At 45.3% G+C, this 18,485-nt stretch overlaps 1 protein-coding gene across 1 annotated transcript in view; it reads left to right on the top strand.

The window, feature by feature from the left end:
- Slc16a14 (solute carrier family 16 member 14) overlaps positions 1 to 18,303 on the top strand; it is a 31,565-nt gene extending 13,262 nt beyond the window's left edge. The window contains exons 4-5 of the mRNA XM_052193447.1: positions 7,859 to 8,836; positions 14,796 to 18,303. Coding sequence (XP_052049407.1) covers positions 7,859 to 8,836; positions 14,796 to 14,947 — 1,130 coding nt within the window. The 3' untranslated portion in view covers positions 14,948 to 18,303. The remainder of the gene's footprint in view (positions 1 to 7,858; positions 8,837 to 14,795) is intronic.
- Positions 18,304 to 18,485: the final 182 nt, after the last annotated feature.

Below are 18,485 nucleotides of genomic sequence, written 5' to 3' on the forward strand. Positions count from 1 at the left end.
GCCCTATCAAGCTTTTTATTTGGATGTTGTGAATTCAAGCTCGGATTCTCGAGTTTCTGCACAGCAAGCATCCTTACCCATTGAGCTGTCTCTCAGACCCAAGAAACACTAGCCTGGATGTTAAGTGTCCTTTGAGAGTGGGGAAACTCACTGGCACCTGTAGCTGGCTTCCCAAATAGAATCAAATTCAAACTTGACTGCCAGCCCCTAAGTGCTAGGGGAGACCTTTCTCTTTTAAAGAACAGGAAAGTTGAATAATGAGGCAGATTGAAGAGAGTAAACAAAAATGCTAGGAAATGAGTGAGTTCTCTCACTAGTAAGATAGGACTGGGCGTGACACAAGGAGTAGTCTTGGGCACCATTCAGATGGATAAATTAACACAAACCACAGGCGCATCCTGAGTCTCAAAAGCCAATCTAGCACACAGGCAGGGGACGGATTAAAACTGAACACCATGCAGAGTAGTTTGCACTCTGAGAAATTATTCCTGGCCGTAATTTCCTTTACCCTCAGCTTGTGGGGTTCACATGGTGAGCGGCGACTTCCTTGAGCACCTGTGCTCCGGCCTAGTGGATCCCACCTGACTCTGGAAACAGAACTCTGATCCTCTTCAAAAATGAATTATTGAATCAGAGTTGAAAGTTATTTGGATCAGGAAAGCCGGGTGTAGCAGCACATGTGTTCACGGCATTTGCCATTAAGAGGCAGGGGCATTACTGAAAGTTTGAAGTCAGTTTGGGCAACACAGACAATTTCAGGCCAGTCAGGCCATGTAATGAGACTCTTGAAAAAATATATTAAATAAAAGAAAAGAGAAAAAAATCAGTGCTCAGAAAACAAGCAGAAGGATCTCTATAAGTTCAGAGCCAGCATGGTCTACAGAATAGTTCCAGTTCAGCCAGGGGATAGATAGTAAGACTCTGTCTCAAAAACCAAAATCACAAAATAAAATTTCCAGATGCATAGGTATAATCCTAGCCCTCAGGAGGTTGGGACAGGGATACCCATAATACAGGGCCTTCCCTGGCTCTGTACATAGTGAGTTCAAGACCAGCCTGGCCTCACAAAACCCTCTCTCAAAGCAATGAAAGTTATTTTGGTTAGGATATGGAGGCACGTGGCATGTCTATAATTCTAACACTTGGGATCTCTTTTTTAAAGATGTATTTATTTTATGTATGTTGCGTTCACTGTAGCTGTCTTCAGACACACCAGCAGAGGTGTCTGATCCCATTACAGATAGTTGTGAGCCACCATGTGGTTGCTGGGAATTGAACTCAGGACCTCTGGAAGAGCAGCCAGTGCTCTTAACCGCTGAGACATTCTATCAGCCTAACACTTGGGATCTTGAAGCAAGATGATACACAGGTTAAAACTGGCTTAGACTATGTATCAAGACCTTATCTCCATTGGGTGGTGGGGTTGCACACCTTTAATCCCAGCACTTGGAAGGCAGAAGCAGGTGGAATTTCTCTGAGTTCGAGGCCAGCTTGGTCTACAGAGCAAAGACAGCCAAAGCTACACAGAGAAACCCTGTTGTGAAAGAAAAAATGTTAAGGAAGATTTGTGTCTATTTATTTCCTTATTTCTGTTATGACATGGATTTTCATGTATCCCCAGGCTGGCCTTGAACTAATTTGTGTAGCAGAGAGGGACCTTGAACTTTTGATCCTCCTGATTCCACTCCTGAGTATTGGGGTTGCAGCAATTGTGGGCCACCAGGCCTGGTTTATAGTGCTGGACAAGCACACTGAGCTGCATTTGTTGTCCTCTTTTTGTGACCACAATATCTGTGTGACATTAGGCACATTAAACTCATCATCGAACCTCTTTATACCTCAGTTTCCTTCTGTGCAAACTGGAGGCTGTGGTGATTTGAATACGCTTGGCCCATGGGAGGTAGCACTGTTAGGAGGTGTTGCTTTATTGGAGTAGGTGGAGGCTTGTTGGAGGATGTGTGTCACTGTGGAGGCAGGACTCAAATATGAGTCATATACGTGCTCAAGTCTGGCCAGTGTGATCCAGAGGCTCCCGGCTGCCTGCAGAAGACAGTCTCCTGCTGCTGCCTTCAGATCAAGATGTAGAACTCTCAACACATTGTCTGCCTTCAGGCTGCCATGCTTCCTGTTGTGGTGATAATGGACCAAACCTCTTGAAACTGTAAGCCAGCCCCAACCAAATGTTCTTCTAGAAGAGTTGTCTTAGTCATGGTGTATCTTCACGGCAATAAAACCCTACGCTGAGGACAAATGAGCATACCAGAGTAACACACTGAAAAGTCTGAAGTAATTTGCATAAAGCACTTAGCATGATGGCACATACTAATGTGCTTGGGAAATGTTAGCAGACACACGAACATGGTAGCATGGTTGGCATAAATATGACATTATAAACTCAAGCTTATCACTTAGACAAGACGAATGAACACTGAAACCTGGTGTCAGATGCTGGCAGATGGTTCACAGGGAAAGGTACTTACCTATGGCAAGTGCAAGCCTGGACTGCCTGAGTGGATCTCAGATGCCCTGGTGGAAGGACACAAACCCACGTCCTAAAACAGTGTTTCTCAACCTTCCTAATGCTGCAACCCTTTAATACAAGTCCTCAAGTGACCCCTAACCATCAAATTATTTTCATTGCTACTTCGTAACTGTAATGTTGCTACTGCTATGAATCATCATGTAAATATCTGTTATGCAGGCTATCTGATATATGAGGCCTGTGAAAGGGTCATTCTACCCCAAAGGGGTTGTAACGCACAGATTGAGAACCACTGTCTTCTGCCCTCCGCGTGCATGCCATAACATGTGTGTATGTGTGTGTGCAGTTACTTACACACACACACCATATACATACAATAAAAGATAGTAATAATAATAATAATAATTTTTTTAATTTTTTTATTTTTTATTTTTTTATTTTTTTATTTTTTTTATTTTTTTAAATAATAATAATAATAATACTATAGTAATAAACTTTTGGGGGACATTAGAAAAATTTGTTTTTTTCAAATCAGGATTTCTCTGCGTGGCCCTAGCTGTCCTGAAAACTTGCTCTGTAGACCAGGCTGGCCTTGAACCTGAAGAGATCCATCTGTTTCTGCCTCTCCAGTGCTGGGATTAAAAGTGTATGCCGCCACCACCTGGGTAGGACAGAATTTCAAGACTATTTTTAACTAAAATTCTAGGCCAACCTGGGCTACAAGAGACCCTGTGTAAAATAAGTAAACTTAATTTGTTCCATCGTCAAAATCTAGGATATGAGAGTTCTACAGAGCCAGTCACTCAATGTCTGCAACAAATAAATTACAAGAGGTGTTAGGGTTGTGGAACTAAAAACTTAAACTAGGCATCAACAAACAGCCATGTGTGGACCTTTTTTAGATTGCAGTTTAATATTACAAGTTTGGGGGGGTTATTTTGTTTTTAAAAGAATAGTCATTCATAAGACATTTGGAAATTGGAGCACCTTCTGGATATTTAGTGGTATCAAGGGATTTTTTTTTCCAATGAGATAATCATATGAGAAGTATGCTATTTAAACAGTTTTTACATTTGGAGATTTATACTAAAATATGCACACATGAGATAAAATATTCTCGATTTGCTTCCAAATAATATGTGGTATTTACAAAATTGGCTGTGAGCTGAGATTTGTTGAAGTTAAGTGATGGTGTAAAGAGTCATTAAATCGTTCTGTTTTTAAAAGCTTCCCTCTGATTTGATTTAAACTGTTCCGTTAGAAGCTGGAAAGACGGCTCAGGAGTTCAGAGTGCTGCTCTTCCAAAGGACTGGAGTCCCTGTCCCACCCCAACATTGGGCAGCTTACAACCTCCTGTAACACCTGCTGAGAAAGCCACTGCCCTCTTCTGGCCTCTGCGGGCACCCACACACTTGTACACACACAGAGACATGAATCTTAAGATTATATCCCCTGTGGATGCAGTCATCCTAGATTTAGGGGTTTGTTCTACTTTTGAGGCAGGCTCTGATGTAGCACAGGCTAGCCAGGCTCTGATGTAGCACAGGCTAGCCAGGCTCTCATGTACTCAAATTCTGATTTGTGTCAAGAACAACCTTGATATTCTTGTTTTGACTCGGAGTTGTTCTGGGATTAGTGTATCACAGTCCGTGTTTTATGAGGTGCTAGGGATCAATCTCAACGCTTCATACATGCTAGGCAAACACTTCTTGTATGTGTGGCGTGTGCTACTCAGACAGCACAACATCCTGTGCTATACATTTTTGGGCGTGTCCCTTGGTTCATCTATACAGGGCTCTTTTTTAGAATAGCCATAGACTCGTGAAGGAGGCTTCAATTTTTTTTCTTTAAGTCTTTGTCTTTGCTGAGTAATGGTGCATGCCTTTAATCCCAGCACTTGGGAGGCTGAGGCAGGTTGATCTCTGAGTTCAAGGGCAGCCAGGGCTACAGAGTGAGTTTCAGGATCACCAAGACTACACAGAGAAACCCTGTCTTGGAAAACAAACCAAAATTTTATCTTTCGAAACACAACATCAATCTCTTTTTTAAAAGATCTGTCTTAGGCAGATGAGATGGCTCAGTAGACAGAGATGGCCACCTTCAGGTCTCTCACCCTCCAGTCACATCCCTGCGACCCACATGGGGAAGGAGAAAACTAACAAACTACTAAGTGAGGTGGGACTGGGAGGGGACTGGTGGGAAAGGAGAGGGGCGAACGGGGTGGGAGAGGGGAGGTTTCCCTTCACAGCATCATGGTCCAAGTGGCATTGCCGAGGTCAAATGGGCTAGGGGCTAAAGGCACGAGTGCAGGGTCTGTCTATCCGTGTGCTTGTGCCGTCAGCTTCTGAAGGGACAAGGTCTCAAAAGTCCACACTAGCCACAGAAATCCGATGCAAGTTTCTCATTTCTTGAAGGGTCAAGCTAGGGTTCTGCTGAAAGATGCAACAGTCATTTTCTAATTTTTACTTCATTAACTTTCTCAAGTAGCAGGCAGAGATGTTACAGATGGTCCAAAGTCGCTGCGCAGTGGTGGCTCATGCCTTTAATCCCAGCACTTGGGAGGCAGAGGCAGGCAGATTTCTGAGTTCGAGGCCAGCCTGGTCTACAGAGTGAGTTCCAGGACAGCTAGGGCTACACAGAGAAACCCTGTCTCGAAAAACAAAAAAGCAAAAACAAAAAAACAGATGGTCCAAAATCAATCAGCTCATGAGGAGCGCGTGTGGTCCTGGCGACAGACCATGGAATGATGTCTTTTTCATTTTTTTAGTTATTTTTCTAAAGGTGTATTTATTTTTATTTTATGTTTATGTGAATTTTGCCAGCATGTATACTGTGCCCCGTGAGTGCAGTGCCCTTGGTGGTCAGAACAGGGTGTCAGATTCCTGGAACTAGAGTTACAGGTGGTTGTTACCATCATGTGTCTGCTGAAAACCAAACCTGCTCCTAACCACTGAGTCATCTTTCAGTGGTTAGAAAAAAGTTCAGGTGTTTGAGTGTTTTGCCTTCATGTGTGTATATGAACCGGAAGGGTATGTGGTGACTGAAAGGATAGAAAAGAATACAGCCTAATTCTAACGACCCCAAGAAATCAGTAGTTTAAAATGCTATCTCGCTTTGTTAGAAACTAGGTAAAAGGTCACATTCCAGAGCCCGCCCTTTGTTTAGACCTAGCAGAAAGGCCTTGAAGAGGTGATCCTGGCCCCATAGGGTAACTGAAAATGGGCTAAGCTTATCTTGCTTCTGTAAAGCAGGAGTTCACGCAGCCTTAGACATTATAGGAAACTAATTGGTTCACTGAGCGCGGGCTCCGATAATTTAAACTGATTGGCCTATAAACTATGGAGTGGTACAAATCAATTGGCTCGCATTTCGAGGGTTCTCCATGCTAAGAAATGATTGGTTTGTGATTCGAGGGCTCTGTCGTAAACTTATAAAAGCTGTCTCAATTCGGCACTCGTGGTCCATAGTCCTCTAACCCTGCGTGGTGCACGGCTATGGAACCCAGAATTCTGGAAATAAAGAAATCCTCATGCTATTGCATCGAGACTGTTTCTCGCGAGTGATTTGGGTGTCGCCTCCCGGGGTGTGGGGTGCTGAGGCACCCTCAGTTTTTGGGGTCTTACAGTGACCACAGAGTTCAGGGAGGGGTGGGGAATGGTCAGACTGCGTAGGTGCCAGGAACCAACCCAGGTCCCCTGCTGTAGCAACAAATGCTCCCAACCACTGAGCTGTCTCTCTAGCCCCCTTCCTTACGTGTGTGTGTGTGTGTGTGTGTGTGTGTGTGTGTGTGTGTGTGTGTTCATGTATGAAGGTAAGAACACCTCCTTGCAGGATTTAGTTCTCTCCTTTCACCATGTGCTCCTAGGGATCAAACTCAGGTTGTCAGACTTGGGCAACAAGTTCCTCCATTTTGGTAGCTCTCTTGCTGGTCTCTAAAGGCTTTTTTCTCTGTTTTACATTCTAACAAATTCTAGATTTCTATCGTTGCGATCATAGCTTTATAAAGATTGATCCAGAGTTTGACGCATATTAGAGGACTGTGTCTTGCCCTCGCTGGCAAGAGCAGGAGGCTCAGGGGCGTCTGGTTGGCCTGAACCTGGGAGAGTTGGGCCTGAAGAAAAGATGGACTAGTCTCATGCAATAGCCATCATTATTCAGAACATCGGACGATTTATATTCTGATGGCATTCTGAGGGTGAGGCAGTCATATGAGCAAAGGTTACCTGAGCTCAAGCTGTCTACAGTCACAAGGACAAGGTCACATGAGTTTAGACTGTATAAAGTCATGAGGGCAACTCTGCTGGGAAACATCCTTCTGAATAATAATGAGTAGGATGACGGGTAATCTAAAATAAAATCCACTCCTATTATTACTCCCGGCAGGGGCACCGTAAGGGCATTCCAAGAACAAATCCCCTGTTACAAAGGAACAGAGATTTCAAGACTCTTATCTGGTTTACATGAAGTTTTCTTACAACGTCTTAAAAAGTCACACAGCTGCTTTCATGGACTACAAGAGACTAATCACTTTCCTCTCCTGAGCCTGCCTGAGTCAGGGCCTTCTCTGTAGGTGAGACTAGCCTGATGTTACTGGAGGGATCGGCTCTGCTGCTATTGGTGGAAACAACCGAAAAGCCTGATGGGTAAAATGGCAGCTCCTCCCGGCACCCCCTCCCTGAGGAGCGTCTTTATGTTCTGCTATTCCTTCATTAGAATGGAAAAAGTACGATGGTGTAAGAGGATGGAGGTGTCACAGTTTATACATCGCTTTTTGATGTTGTTTTGTTTTTTCTGTGTTTTGAGACAGGGTTTTGTCTCCCTAGCTGTCCTGGAACTCGCTCTGTAGAGCAGGGTGATTTCGCACTCACAGAGATCCACCTGCTTCTGCCTCCCAAGTGCTGGGATTAACAGTGCTCCACCCACCCACCCCCCAGCACGATTTGGATCTTAAATGTCCCTGAAGGCTGTGTAGTGAAGACAGGCATCTTTGGGGAGTGGGGCCTAGGAGAAGAAACAGGTGTGCGCACGCGTGCGCACGCACACACATACATAGTTTTAAACAGTTATTTATTTTATGTATGTGAATACACTGATGCTGTCTTCAGACACACAAGAGGGCATCGGATCCCATTACAGACTGTAAAGAGCCACCATGCGGATGCTGTGGATGCGGGGAATTGAACTCAGGACCTCTGGAAGAGCAGTCAGTGAGTGCTCTTAACCTCTGAGCCAGCCGTCTCTCCAGCCCCACCTTTCTTCTTTTTAAATTCATTACCTCAGGCATTTTGCTGTAAAATGGGATTGTGCCTGGCACAGCAGGTGTTCCTATGTCCTACAGATTCTGAGTGTGCCTCTTGCTCTCCCTCTCTCCTGCAGGCCTCGGCAGTGGGATGGCCTACCTGCCTGCCGTGGTCATGGTGGGCAGGTACTTTCAGAAGAGACGAGCCCTGGCCCAGGGTCTCAGTACCACGGGGACAGGATTTGGGACGTTCCTGATGACCGTGTTGCTGAAATACCTGTGCGCGGAGTACGGCTGGCGGAATGCCATGTTCATCCAAGGTGCTCTGTCCCTGAACCTGTGTGTTTGTGGGGCGCTCATGAGGCCCCTCCCTCCAGAGAAGGTAGAAAACTGCCCAGGAGCGGAAGAGCAATGTGCTCTCCCCGCTTACTCCACTGAGTCGGTTAAGTCGGGAGGACCACTGGCCAGGACTGAAGAACAGGACCGAAGGCCCGGGATTGAGGAGACGGTCTGTGACCTTCAAATGCAGGAATGTCAAGGTCAAACTCATCCCAGGAAGAACGCGTGCGCCTTCCGGGTTCTGAAGACGGTGAGCCAGCTCACTGTGCGAGTCCAGAGGGGCTTTAGGGACTGGCACTCGGGCTATTTTGGGGCAGCCTCACTCTTCACCAACCGCATGTTTGTAGCCTTTATTTTCTGGGCTCTGTTCGCATACAGCAGTTTTGTCATCCCTTTCATCCACCTGCCAGAAATTGTCAGTTTGTATAACTTGTCGGAGCAAAACGACGCGTTCCCTCTGACCTCGATTATAGCAATACTTCACATCTTCGGGAAGGTGATCCTGGGGGCCGTGGCCGACCTCCCCTGTATCAGCGTCTGGAACGTCTTCCTCATCGCCAACTTCACCCTGGTCCTCAGCATCTTCCTTCTGCCTCTGATGCACACCTACGCGAGCCTGGCTGTCATTTGCGCCCTCATTGGGTTTTCTAGCGGGTATTTCTCCCTCATGCCCGTGGTGACGGAGGACCTGGTTGGCACTGAGCACCTGGCCAATGCCTACGGCATCATCATCTGCGCCAATGGCATCTCAGCCTTACTAGGACCGCCATTCGCAGGTGAGTACATCAAGGGTGGGAAGCTTAGAGTGCGCGCAGGAAGGCAGGATGTGGGGTGGTCCGTCCCCCTCCCCCTACAAAATCCAATGTCAGAGCTGGCCATGGTGACGAATGCTTGTGATCCCAGCACTTGGGAAATTTAAGGAGGAAGAAGTCAGCCTAAGCTGTTCCAAAAGACGAAAGGTCAGGTGTCTGTGTGTGTGTGTGTGTGTGTGTGTGTGTGTGTATACACATACCTGTAATACCAGACAGGAGGATTTTTATAAATTCCAGGCTAACCAGGCAGTGGTGGTGCGCGCCTGTAATCCCAGCACTCTGGAGGCAGAGGCAGGCAGATTTCTGAGTTCGAGGCCAGCCTGGTCTACAGAGTGAGTTCCAGGTCAGTCAGGGCTATACAGAGAAACCCTGTCTCGGAAAAAAAAAATCCAAAAAACCAATAAATCAATCAATCAATAAATAAATAAATAAATGAACGAATAAACAAATAAATAAAATAAAATAAAATAATTCCAGGCTAGCTTTCACTACATTATGAGACCCTGTCTCAAGAAACCACAACCAGGGGCCTGAGAAATGACTGTAATTAAAAACCACTGAGGATTCCAATCCTCAGAAGCCACATGGTAGAAAGAAAGGACAAATCTTGCAGATCATCCTCGACCTCCACATTTATACTGTGGCACAGAGCCATACGCATACACACAGTAAATAAATAAAAGTTTTTTAAAAGAAGGAACCAAAACAGGGCAGAGGTTGTGCCTCAGCTGGTAGAATATTTGCCACTGTGCGCATTGCCCAGGGTTCTGCACCCAGCACCTCACACCCTGGGCATGGTGGTGCATGCCTGCCGGTCACAGCACTTGAGGGAGAGGGAAAGGTCAGGAGTCTGAGATGCTCCTTGGCACAAGAGACTCTATCTCAAAATAACCAGTGCTTAGGCCTAGCCTTGTGTTTGTTTCCTGTTGCTGCTATAATAAACGGCCATAAACTTTACCTTATTGTTCCGGCATTTCTAATGAAGAAAACATGTGCGTCAAGTTCAGGGAGAAATCCTCCCTCCAAGGAACAGTTGGAGAGAAATGGAGGGGCATATGTCTCTCAACCTCCAAACACTCAGAACACACACATATGTGAATACACACACGTGCATATGTTCACACAAACACACAAGGCCAGGCATGTGGGTGCAAACCTGTGATCCCAGCACTTAGGAGGTGGCGGTGGGAACATCAGGAGTTTGAAGCTATACTGGGTTACATGTGACCCATCTCCAAACAAAAACAAAACCACCTAACAGAAACAGTCAAAGAGAGAAGTTTCTGTGGGTTCCCACTCTTGATGCTGTGGGGACACAGGCCAGTGTCCCAGGGTGTCTAGGTATGTGATATAAAGGGCAGTTCGTCCCTCCTTTTGTTCCTTGTTTCCTCTCGTCCCACTGATTCCTGCGCTGATGGTGAAGGACATTTATCAGCTGCCTGCATATTGTTGCACTGACTCTCCAGGCCAAGACACTAAACTCATAATGAGATGCAGCCCCAGCACTCACGAGCTGTGAGGTCAGGGAGTCTAGCAACCCGAGCGACTAAATAACCACATTGAATTCTTGCTAGACATCCCAAATGGGCTTGGAATGCTACTTAACATAATGCAAAGAAAATTACTTCTCCAATTACCTTTCCCCCCCCCCTTTTTGGTAAATGGATTCAGAAGCTAAAGTGTTTTCCATTTTTCAGAGAGATTTCTAGTCCCGTTTAAAAACCTGGTACAATCTTACTGCCGTATTATACATTTAGGGAAGAGATGCAATTCAAGACATTACACAACCATGGCATTAGACAACACCAGCTTCAATCTTTATTTGTGTGTGTGTGTGTGTGTGTGTATTAATGACAGTCCTTTGGGTTCTTTTTTGTAAGATTTATTTATTTATTTTATGTATATGAGTACTATAGCTGTACAGATAGATGGTTGTAAGCCTTCATGTGGTTGCTGGGAGTTGAATTCGGGGCCTCTGCTTGCTCAGGTTAACCACTCACTCTGGTTAACCTTGCTCACTCAGGCCCAAAGATCTATTTATTGTTATATGTAAGTACCCTGTAGCTGTCTTTAGACACACCAGAAGAAGGTGTCAGGGTGTGAGCCACCATGTGGTTGCTGGGATTTGAACTCAGGACCTTCAGAAGAGCAGTCGGTGCTCTTAACCATTGCGCCATCTCTCCAGCCCCAGGCTTCGATGTTTATAACATGGCTGGGTATTCACTTCTCCTTAAAATGTGTCATAGTAGTAGATAGTTTTTCTAAGTGTTTCCAGAATTCTAGCAAAATCCAGCCAACTAGATTTGGCTGGCTGTGTATGACTTGGCTCACCCTCATTTAAGTACAATCTAGCTCCCTAACAAGCATTTCCAGTGCTGTCCAGGAGCTGGGGGCAGTTTAACTGATGAGAAAGACATCTGCCCTTTTTGTTGGGCACTCTCAAATGAAAAGCGAGGGCAACTGAATAGGAAACCAGGTTTCCCTGTGAGGCTCAGGCTTTGAGTTAATGGATTAAAGGATTGCAAAGAGCCACAAGTTCCAAATCAAAGAACGAAGATCACAACCAGGTGTGATATTGCATGCTGGGGGGGCCAGGTCGGTAGATCAACACTTAGGGAGTTCACACAGCTAAGGATGTAGCACAGCGTCTGAGTGTTTGCCTGGTAAATGTGAAGCCCTAGACAGGTTCAGTCTGTCGTACGGGAGCAGGAGGCAATGCTGCCCTTCCAAAAGTTCTGTTCTCAGCATCCATATGGAGAGGCTCACAACCATTCCAGTCCCTGAGAATCCACAACTTCTTCCAGCCTCCACAGGCACCTGTACACACAGAGAAAACACACACATACAAAACTCCATTTTCCAGTCTGATGGGGTCTTGTGCTATATCTGAAGTAGGGGTTACACTCAGGCACTATATTGAAACTGAGAGCTGTCTGTAGTTCCCACTTGGTCGCATGAAGACTGAAGATTTAACTATTTAAGTGACCACTCCAGCTTTGGCTGGAGCTGTGCAGAGCATGAGAACTTCATTTATAGTTGCTCGGGTTTGCTGTCCTTTTGGGCGGTGTTGGGTTTTGAAGCAAAGGGCCTCTTCCCATACTAAGTGACTAAGTGATCACACTGGGCTACAAAATGGAGGTTTGTATGTGTGTGTTTCTCTGTGTGTACAGGTGCCCCTGGAGGCTGGAAGAAGTTGTGGGTTCTCAGGGACTGGAATGGTTGTGAGCCTCTCCATATGGGTGCTGAGAACAGAACTTTTGGAAGGGCGGTTTTGTTTTTTCCCTCTCCCTCTTTAGGGACAGCACCTCACTGTGTGGCTCTGTCTTGCCAGGAATGCACTATAAAGACCTGCCTAGCCTCAAACCCACAGAGACCTGCCTTGCTTCTGCCTTCCAAGTGCTGGGATTAGTGTGTGTGTGTGTGTGTGTGTGTGTGTGTGTGTGTGTGTGATTCGTGGCTAATTTTCATTTTGAGGCAGGGTCACATTAAATTGTCCAGGCTGACTCTGTGAGGTCACCCTGTAGCCCTGGCGGCCTTTAATTTACATTCTTCCTGTAGCTGGGATGACAGACCTGTGCCCCCAGAACCTGTCCTAATTGCCTAACTTTTAGGTATAGACCCCATCTGCTGTTCTGTAGGTAGATACGGACGCCTCTACGGCTTCGCCACCTATTCATGTGGCCCTCAGCCATACACGGCCACTGTGGGCAGCTGGTGTCACTGAGCAGAAGTTGGGGGGGGGGGAGGGAGGTCTGAGATGCCAGTGTGACTTTCTTTTCTGTTGTTTTTTGGTTTTGTTTTTTTTGGGGGGGGGTTGAGTTTTTTGGTTTTTTGGATTTGGTTTTTTTCAAGACAGGGTTTCTCTGTATAGCCTTGGCTGTCCTGGAACTCACTCTGTAGACCAGGTTGGCCTCGAACTCAGAAATCTACCTGCCTCTGCCTCCCAGAGTGCTGAGATTACAGGTGTGCACCACCACGGCCCAGCCCAGTGTGGCTTTCTGAAGCTGAACCATTACTTTTGGATTATGTGTTTAATCATGTTTTAGATTGTAGATGGAGAAGGGGCAGAGCATTTTACTAAGCCACATTAAAAGAACATGACCTTAAGCTGGGCGGTCGTGGTACATGCCTTTAGTTCCAGCATTTGGGAGGCAGAGACGGGTAGATCTGGTTTACAGAGCTCTAGGACAGCCAGGACTACACAGAGAAACCCTGTCTCAAAAAAACCAAAACAACAATGACAACAAACAAAACCAAAAACAAACAAAACCAAAAACAAACAAAAAAACTTTTTACTTTTTTTTGTTTTCTTTTTGGAAATGGTGGGTTTTTTTTTTTTGTTTTGTTTTTATTTTGTTTTGGTTTTGGTTTTTTGAGACAGGGTTTCTCTGAGTAGCCCTGGCTGTCCTGGAACTCCCTCTGTAAGACCAGGCTGGCCTCGAACTCAGAAATCCACCTGCCTCTGCCTCCCAAGTGCTGGGATTACAGGCGTGCGCCACCACCGCCCCGGCTTTCCCTTTTGATTTGTTTGTTTGGTTTGTTCTGTTTTGTTTGAGACAGGCTCTCACTAGGTAGCTTCAGCTGGCCTGGAACTTACTATGACCAGGCTGGCCTTGAACTCACAGAGATCACCTGCCTCTGCCACACCTTCAGTCTCTTCTTTTTAAATCAAAAGGTACATAGAACAGAGCTGATTGTTTGGCTCAGTGGGTGTCTCAGTCAGGGTTTCTATTCCTGCACAAACATCATGACCAAGAAGCAAGTCTGGGCGGAAAGGGTTTATTCAGCTTACATTTCCACATTGCTGTTCATCACCAAAGGAAGTCAGGACTGGAACTCAAGCAGGTCAGGAAGCAGAAACTGATGCAGAGGCCATGGAGGGATGCTACTTACTGGCTTGCTTCCCCCTGGCTTGCTCAGCTTGCTTTCTTATAGAACCTAAGACAACCAGCCCAGGGATGGCACCACCCACGATGGGCTGGGCCCTTCCACCCTTGATCACTAATTGAGAAAATGCCTTACAGCTGGATCTCATGGAAGCACTCCTCAAGGGAAGCTCTGTTCTCTGTGATAACAGAGAACAGAGCTTGGGTCAGATTGGCACAAGTGTTTGATAAATTAGTTTGACATGCTGGATGGCCTGAGTTCAACCCCTAGGACCCACATAAAGATGAAAGGAGAGAACTAACCCCCACACAGTTGTTCTGTGACCTCCTCACATGCTTATGGTATGTGCGTGCCACACAAAAAGGTTATACACTTACACAGAAATAAATAAAGATAAAGCCAAATTATAGCAGCCAGGCATGATGGCACATGCTGTTAATTCCAGCATTTGAGAGTCAAAGGCCAGCCTGGTTTATGTAGTGTGTTCTAGTGTGTTCGAGGCCCTGTCTGAAGAACAAACAAAAACTTAAAAATGCAGCCTTGAATACATGAGATCTTGTATCAACTCTGGGTTCTATCTCCCCACCCCCATCACAAAGTTAATAAATTCCTTTGGAGGGGCAGTACTGGGGACTGAACTTCGGCTCTGATGTGTGCTAGGCAACATCCCCAGTCCAAGCTCTTATTTAAAAAAAAAAAGAGAGAGAGAGAGAGAAAGAGCCGGGCGGTAGTGGCACACGGCTGTAATCCCAGCACTTGGGAGGCAGAGGCAGGTGGATTTCTGAGTTCGAGGCCAGCCTGGTCTACAGAGTGAGTGCAGGACAGCCAGGACTATACAGAGAAACCCTGTCTCAGAAAGGAAGGAAGGAAGGAAGGAAGGAAGGAAGGAAGGAAGGAAGGAAGGAAGGAAGGAAAAGAAAGGAAAGAAAAAGGAAAGAAAAGAAAGTTGAAGTAGCAATAAATGCCTAGTTTGTATCTTTGAGTTTTGTCTTAAACTGTGTTATACTGAATATCTATGCATTTTTTGTTTTCGTAGGATGGATCTTCGACATCACCCAAAAATACGACTTTTCCTTTTATATATGTGGTTTGCTTTACACGGTAGGGATACTCTTTTTGCTCATTCAACCATGTGTTCAGATGATAGAACAACCCAGAAGGAAATGCATAGACAGTGCACATGTTTAGTGTCCTGTAACGTTTCATGTGGGTTCCCTCCTCACGCCTACCTCACCTGGCTGCTAGAGGAACATTCTGTGATGATGGGTGGTGTCACTTGTGAATGTCATTGTTATCTGTAAGCAGAGTGGCCTCTCTGCAGTGTTGGCAGAAGTGATTAGAACTGCGTACCTCTTAGAGGTGACAGTGTTTATAGCTTATTAAATAGTTGATACAGATGCCCTTATGAAAACTTTCAAGCCAGGCATGGTGGCAGATGCCTGTAATCCCAGCTTCAGGTAGAGGTAGGAGGGTCAGAGGTTCAAGGTTAGCCTGGACTACCTGAGACCCTGTATCAAAAACCAAACCAAAACCACAAAAAAGCCCCCCTTCTCTTTCCCTCCCTCCCACTCTCCACTCTCTCTACTCCTCTCCCTTTCCTTCCTCCATCTCTCTCTCCTTCTCTCCTTCCCTCTTTCTCTCCTTCCCTTCCTTCCTCCCTCCCCTTCTCTCTCCCTCTCCTTACCTCTTCCCATTCACCGAGACTAGGGTTTATATGCAAAGACTGGAAATAAAAGCTCTGTAACTCATCTACTTCTTTGTAAGGTAAAACCCAAGTGTCTGTGTTTCCACAGAAGGTCCAGATATGTGGGCTTTGACAATGACAGTAGGACTGAGTGTTGTAAATTCTTACAAGGCATCGCTGGTCTGCTAGGATCATGTAAAGGCAGGTTATCATTTCAAAAGCAGTGTAATCTGGGGGCTGGAGAAATGGCTAAGAGGTTAAGAGGTTCTTGCTGCTCTTGCAGAGGACCAGAATTCAGTTCCCAGCACCCACATGTTGGCTCACAACCACCTGTAATCCAGCTCCAGGGGGATCAGATGCCCTCTTCTGGTCTATGTGGCACACATACATACACATAGACAAAACACCCATACACATAAAATCCAAAAACAAAAATCTTTTTTAAAAAAAGGAATACAATTTTGAAAAACAGTTTATATTTTTATGAAAGATTCTTTACCTAAGAAGTACAATTTCTAACTCTTGTAAGAAATGAAACTGGCCATCCTTTCTAACTCAGTAACCATGTCATTGAAGATGATTTCAGCCATCAACTGAACTCAGCACACATCCTTCCCATGTGGTCTTTGAGTAATATTCTTAGGAGTATTTCTTAACTCACTTCATGATTGAATTAAGGGCTATGATTCAAACACTTAAGTTCATACCATTATCTTAGATTCAAACATCTTTTTCTTAGAGCCTGGTGTGGTGGCCCACACGGCGTTCACCCCCAAACTCAGCTGGCAGGTGGATCTCTAAATTAAAGGCCAGCCTGGTCTACAAAACAAGTTCAAGGACAGCCAGGGGTTCACAAGGAAACCTTGTCTCAAAACAAAACAAAAAACAAAAATTAAAAAAAAAAAACAAAAACAACATGTTTTTGGAGTTTCTCTTGCCCAGTGAAATACAAGGTGAAGGTTAAGTCACTTGTAAAATATGTGGCTAATCCCAAGCTAGACTCAAGCTGTGGGGGCCAGGGGATGACCCAATGGGTAAAGGCACCCTTGCTCTTAAAGTAGACCTGAATTTTGTTCCTAGCACCCATCTGGGGTGGCTCACAATTACCTATAACTCCAGTTCCAGGGTATCTGCCACCCTCTTCATTAATGGATGTATAACATCCCCCCTACACACACACACAATTTCTTTTGAGTCAGGCTGTGAGGTCACAGATGCATTGCCTTGTAGCTGACCATGTACCTCACACAGGAGCAATGGTGCCTAACAGCCCAGCTCTGGTGCCTCTAGCCCTACAGGGTATTCACTAGTCTGGACTTGGCACAATTTTAAAAATAGTTCTCTTTGTAGATTTCATACATAAAGAAGTCTTATCTGGGACATCATAAAAACACTCTCCCTTAGCCAAGATCTCTATTTTTCTAAAGCTAAAACATTTTCAGACTACAGACTGCAGCTCCCACAATCATTTTGAAATTTCTGACCGCCTTACTTGCTTATATATACCTTTAAATGACTTAAATATCTACCTTCTGGTTTGGAGGTATAGCTCGGCAAGAAGAGCACTTGCCTAACTCCGACAAGACCCTAGGATCCAGCTCCACACCGTAAAGCAAGACAGTTGGACTCGCAATTTGCTCATCAAACAAATTTGCCAGTGTCTTGGGCCAAATTTACCTAAAATGAATCCTCCCGTTCTCAATTATCTTTGGTAATTAAAGGCAGGAATGCTGGGAACTGGATTTGCAGAATGCTCCCGAGGTCTAACTTGCAGTCAGAATGTGAGCAGAGCTTCCCAGATGTACCGGGTAATTAAATGAACAGTTTCCTTCTGCCTCATCTCCACGGTCTCCTACCCTTAAGGACTGTTGGAAAGGTGACGCCGTGAAACTGCCCGGGTAACACCAACTGTAAGCAAGCTGCCTGCCTGACTGAAAGGAGTCCTGAAGGCCCCACTAGTGCACACACTTTATGTTACCTCCAATGACTTGCACATTGCCTGGACGTTAGATAGGTAATCATTTGTATGCCACACTTCATTTGGCCTAGCACAAAGACATGTTTAGGTTTTATTTTGTTTTGTTTTGAGACAGGGTCTCACTGTGCTGACCAGGCTGACCTTGAAATCATAGAGACTTGCTTTCCTCTGCCTGCCTCTGTCTCCACCCCTGGCCAAAGACCTGCTTTAGTATCGTCAGACCTGTAGCACAACTCGATGTCTTGATTGATAAAGGTATTATCAGCCAGACATGGTGGTGCATACTTTAAATCCCAGCACGTGGGAGGTAGAGGCAGGCAGATCTCTTTGAGTTTAAGGCTAGCCTGTTCCACTTAGTGAATTCTAGGTCAGTCGGAGTCCCGTAGCTAGGTCTCAAAAATAAATAAATCGTAAAAGATAAGCTTTGAAAAAGAGGCAGTGATATTTATTTTCATCTTAAATGCACACGGTTAGGAATGGTTACACATGTGTTTTGAAAACTACATTACATCTTACTTTCGTTGTCTACGATATCAGTTAACAGGAGGCAGTGGGTGATAACTGTTCTGAAAGGTGCTATGGGGGATGCGTGTACTGCGGGCTAGGCGTCAGAAGCAGAACCTCCCGCCACTGACCCGGCTGGACCGTCATCGGGTTAGATTGCTCACGGTTCCGTTTGTGGACTCACTGTACTCGAGGGGGCAGCGGCTTCTACTAAATCGGAGGCTCCTGCAGGACTGAAGCAAGACCTGCTTGCAAAGAACAGCTCCTGTTCCAACCTGAAGTGTTCTAAGGAAACTCTCAAGGGTTAACTGTGTAGTTGTATCACAGGCTTTATAGTTTGCCATTCACAAACCTATGTTTTGTTTTGTTTTTTTTATGTACCTGCAACTAAATAAATGTTGTCCTCTTTAAAGGTAGTTGGTGAGGCTTTATTTTTATATATAAAACTAATCTCTCTCTCTCTCTCTCTCTCTCTCTCTCTCTCTCTCTCATTTATGAGTTCTGGGATTATAGGTAGATCCCAATTGTTTTACACAGAACTACTACTGTATACAACGACT

This window comes from Apodemus sylvaticus, chromosome 9 (assembly GCF_947179515.1).
Source record: "Apodemus sylvaticus chromosome 9, mApoSyl1.1, whole genome shotgun sequence".
In the NCBI taxonomy this organism is placed as follows: domain Eukaryota; kingdom Metazoa; phylum Chordata; class Mammalia; order Rodentia; family Muridae; genus Apodemus; species Apodemus sylvaticus.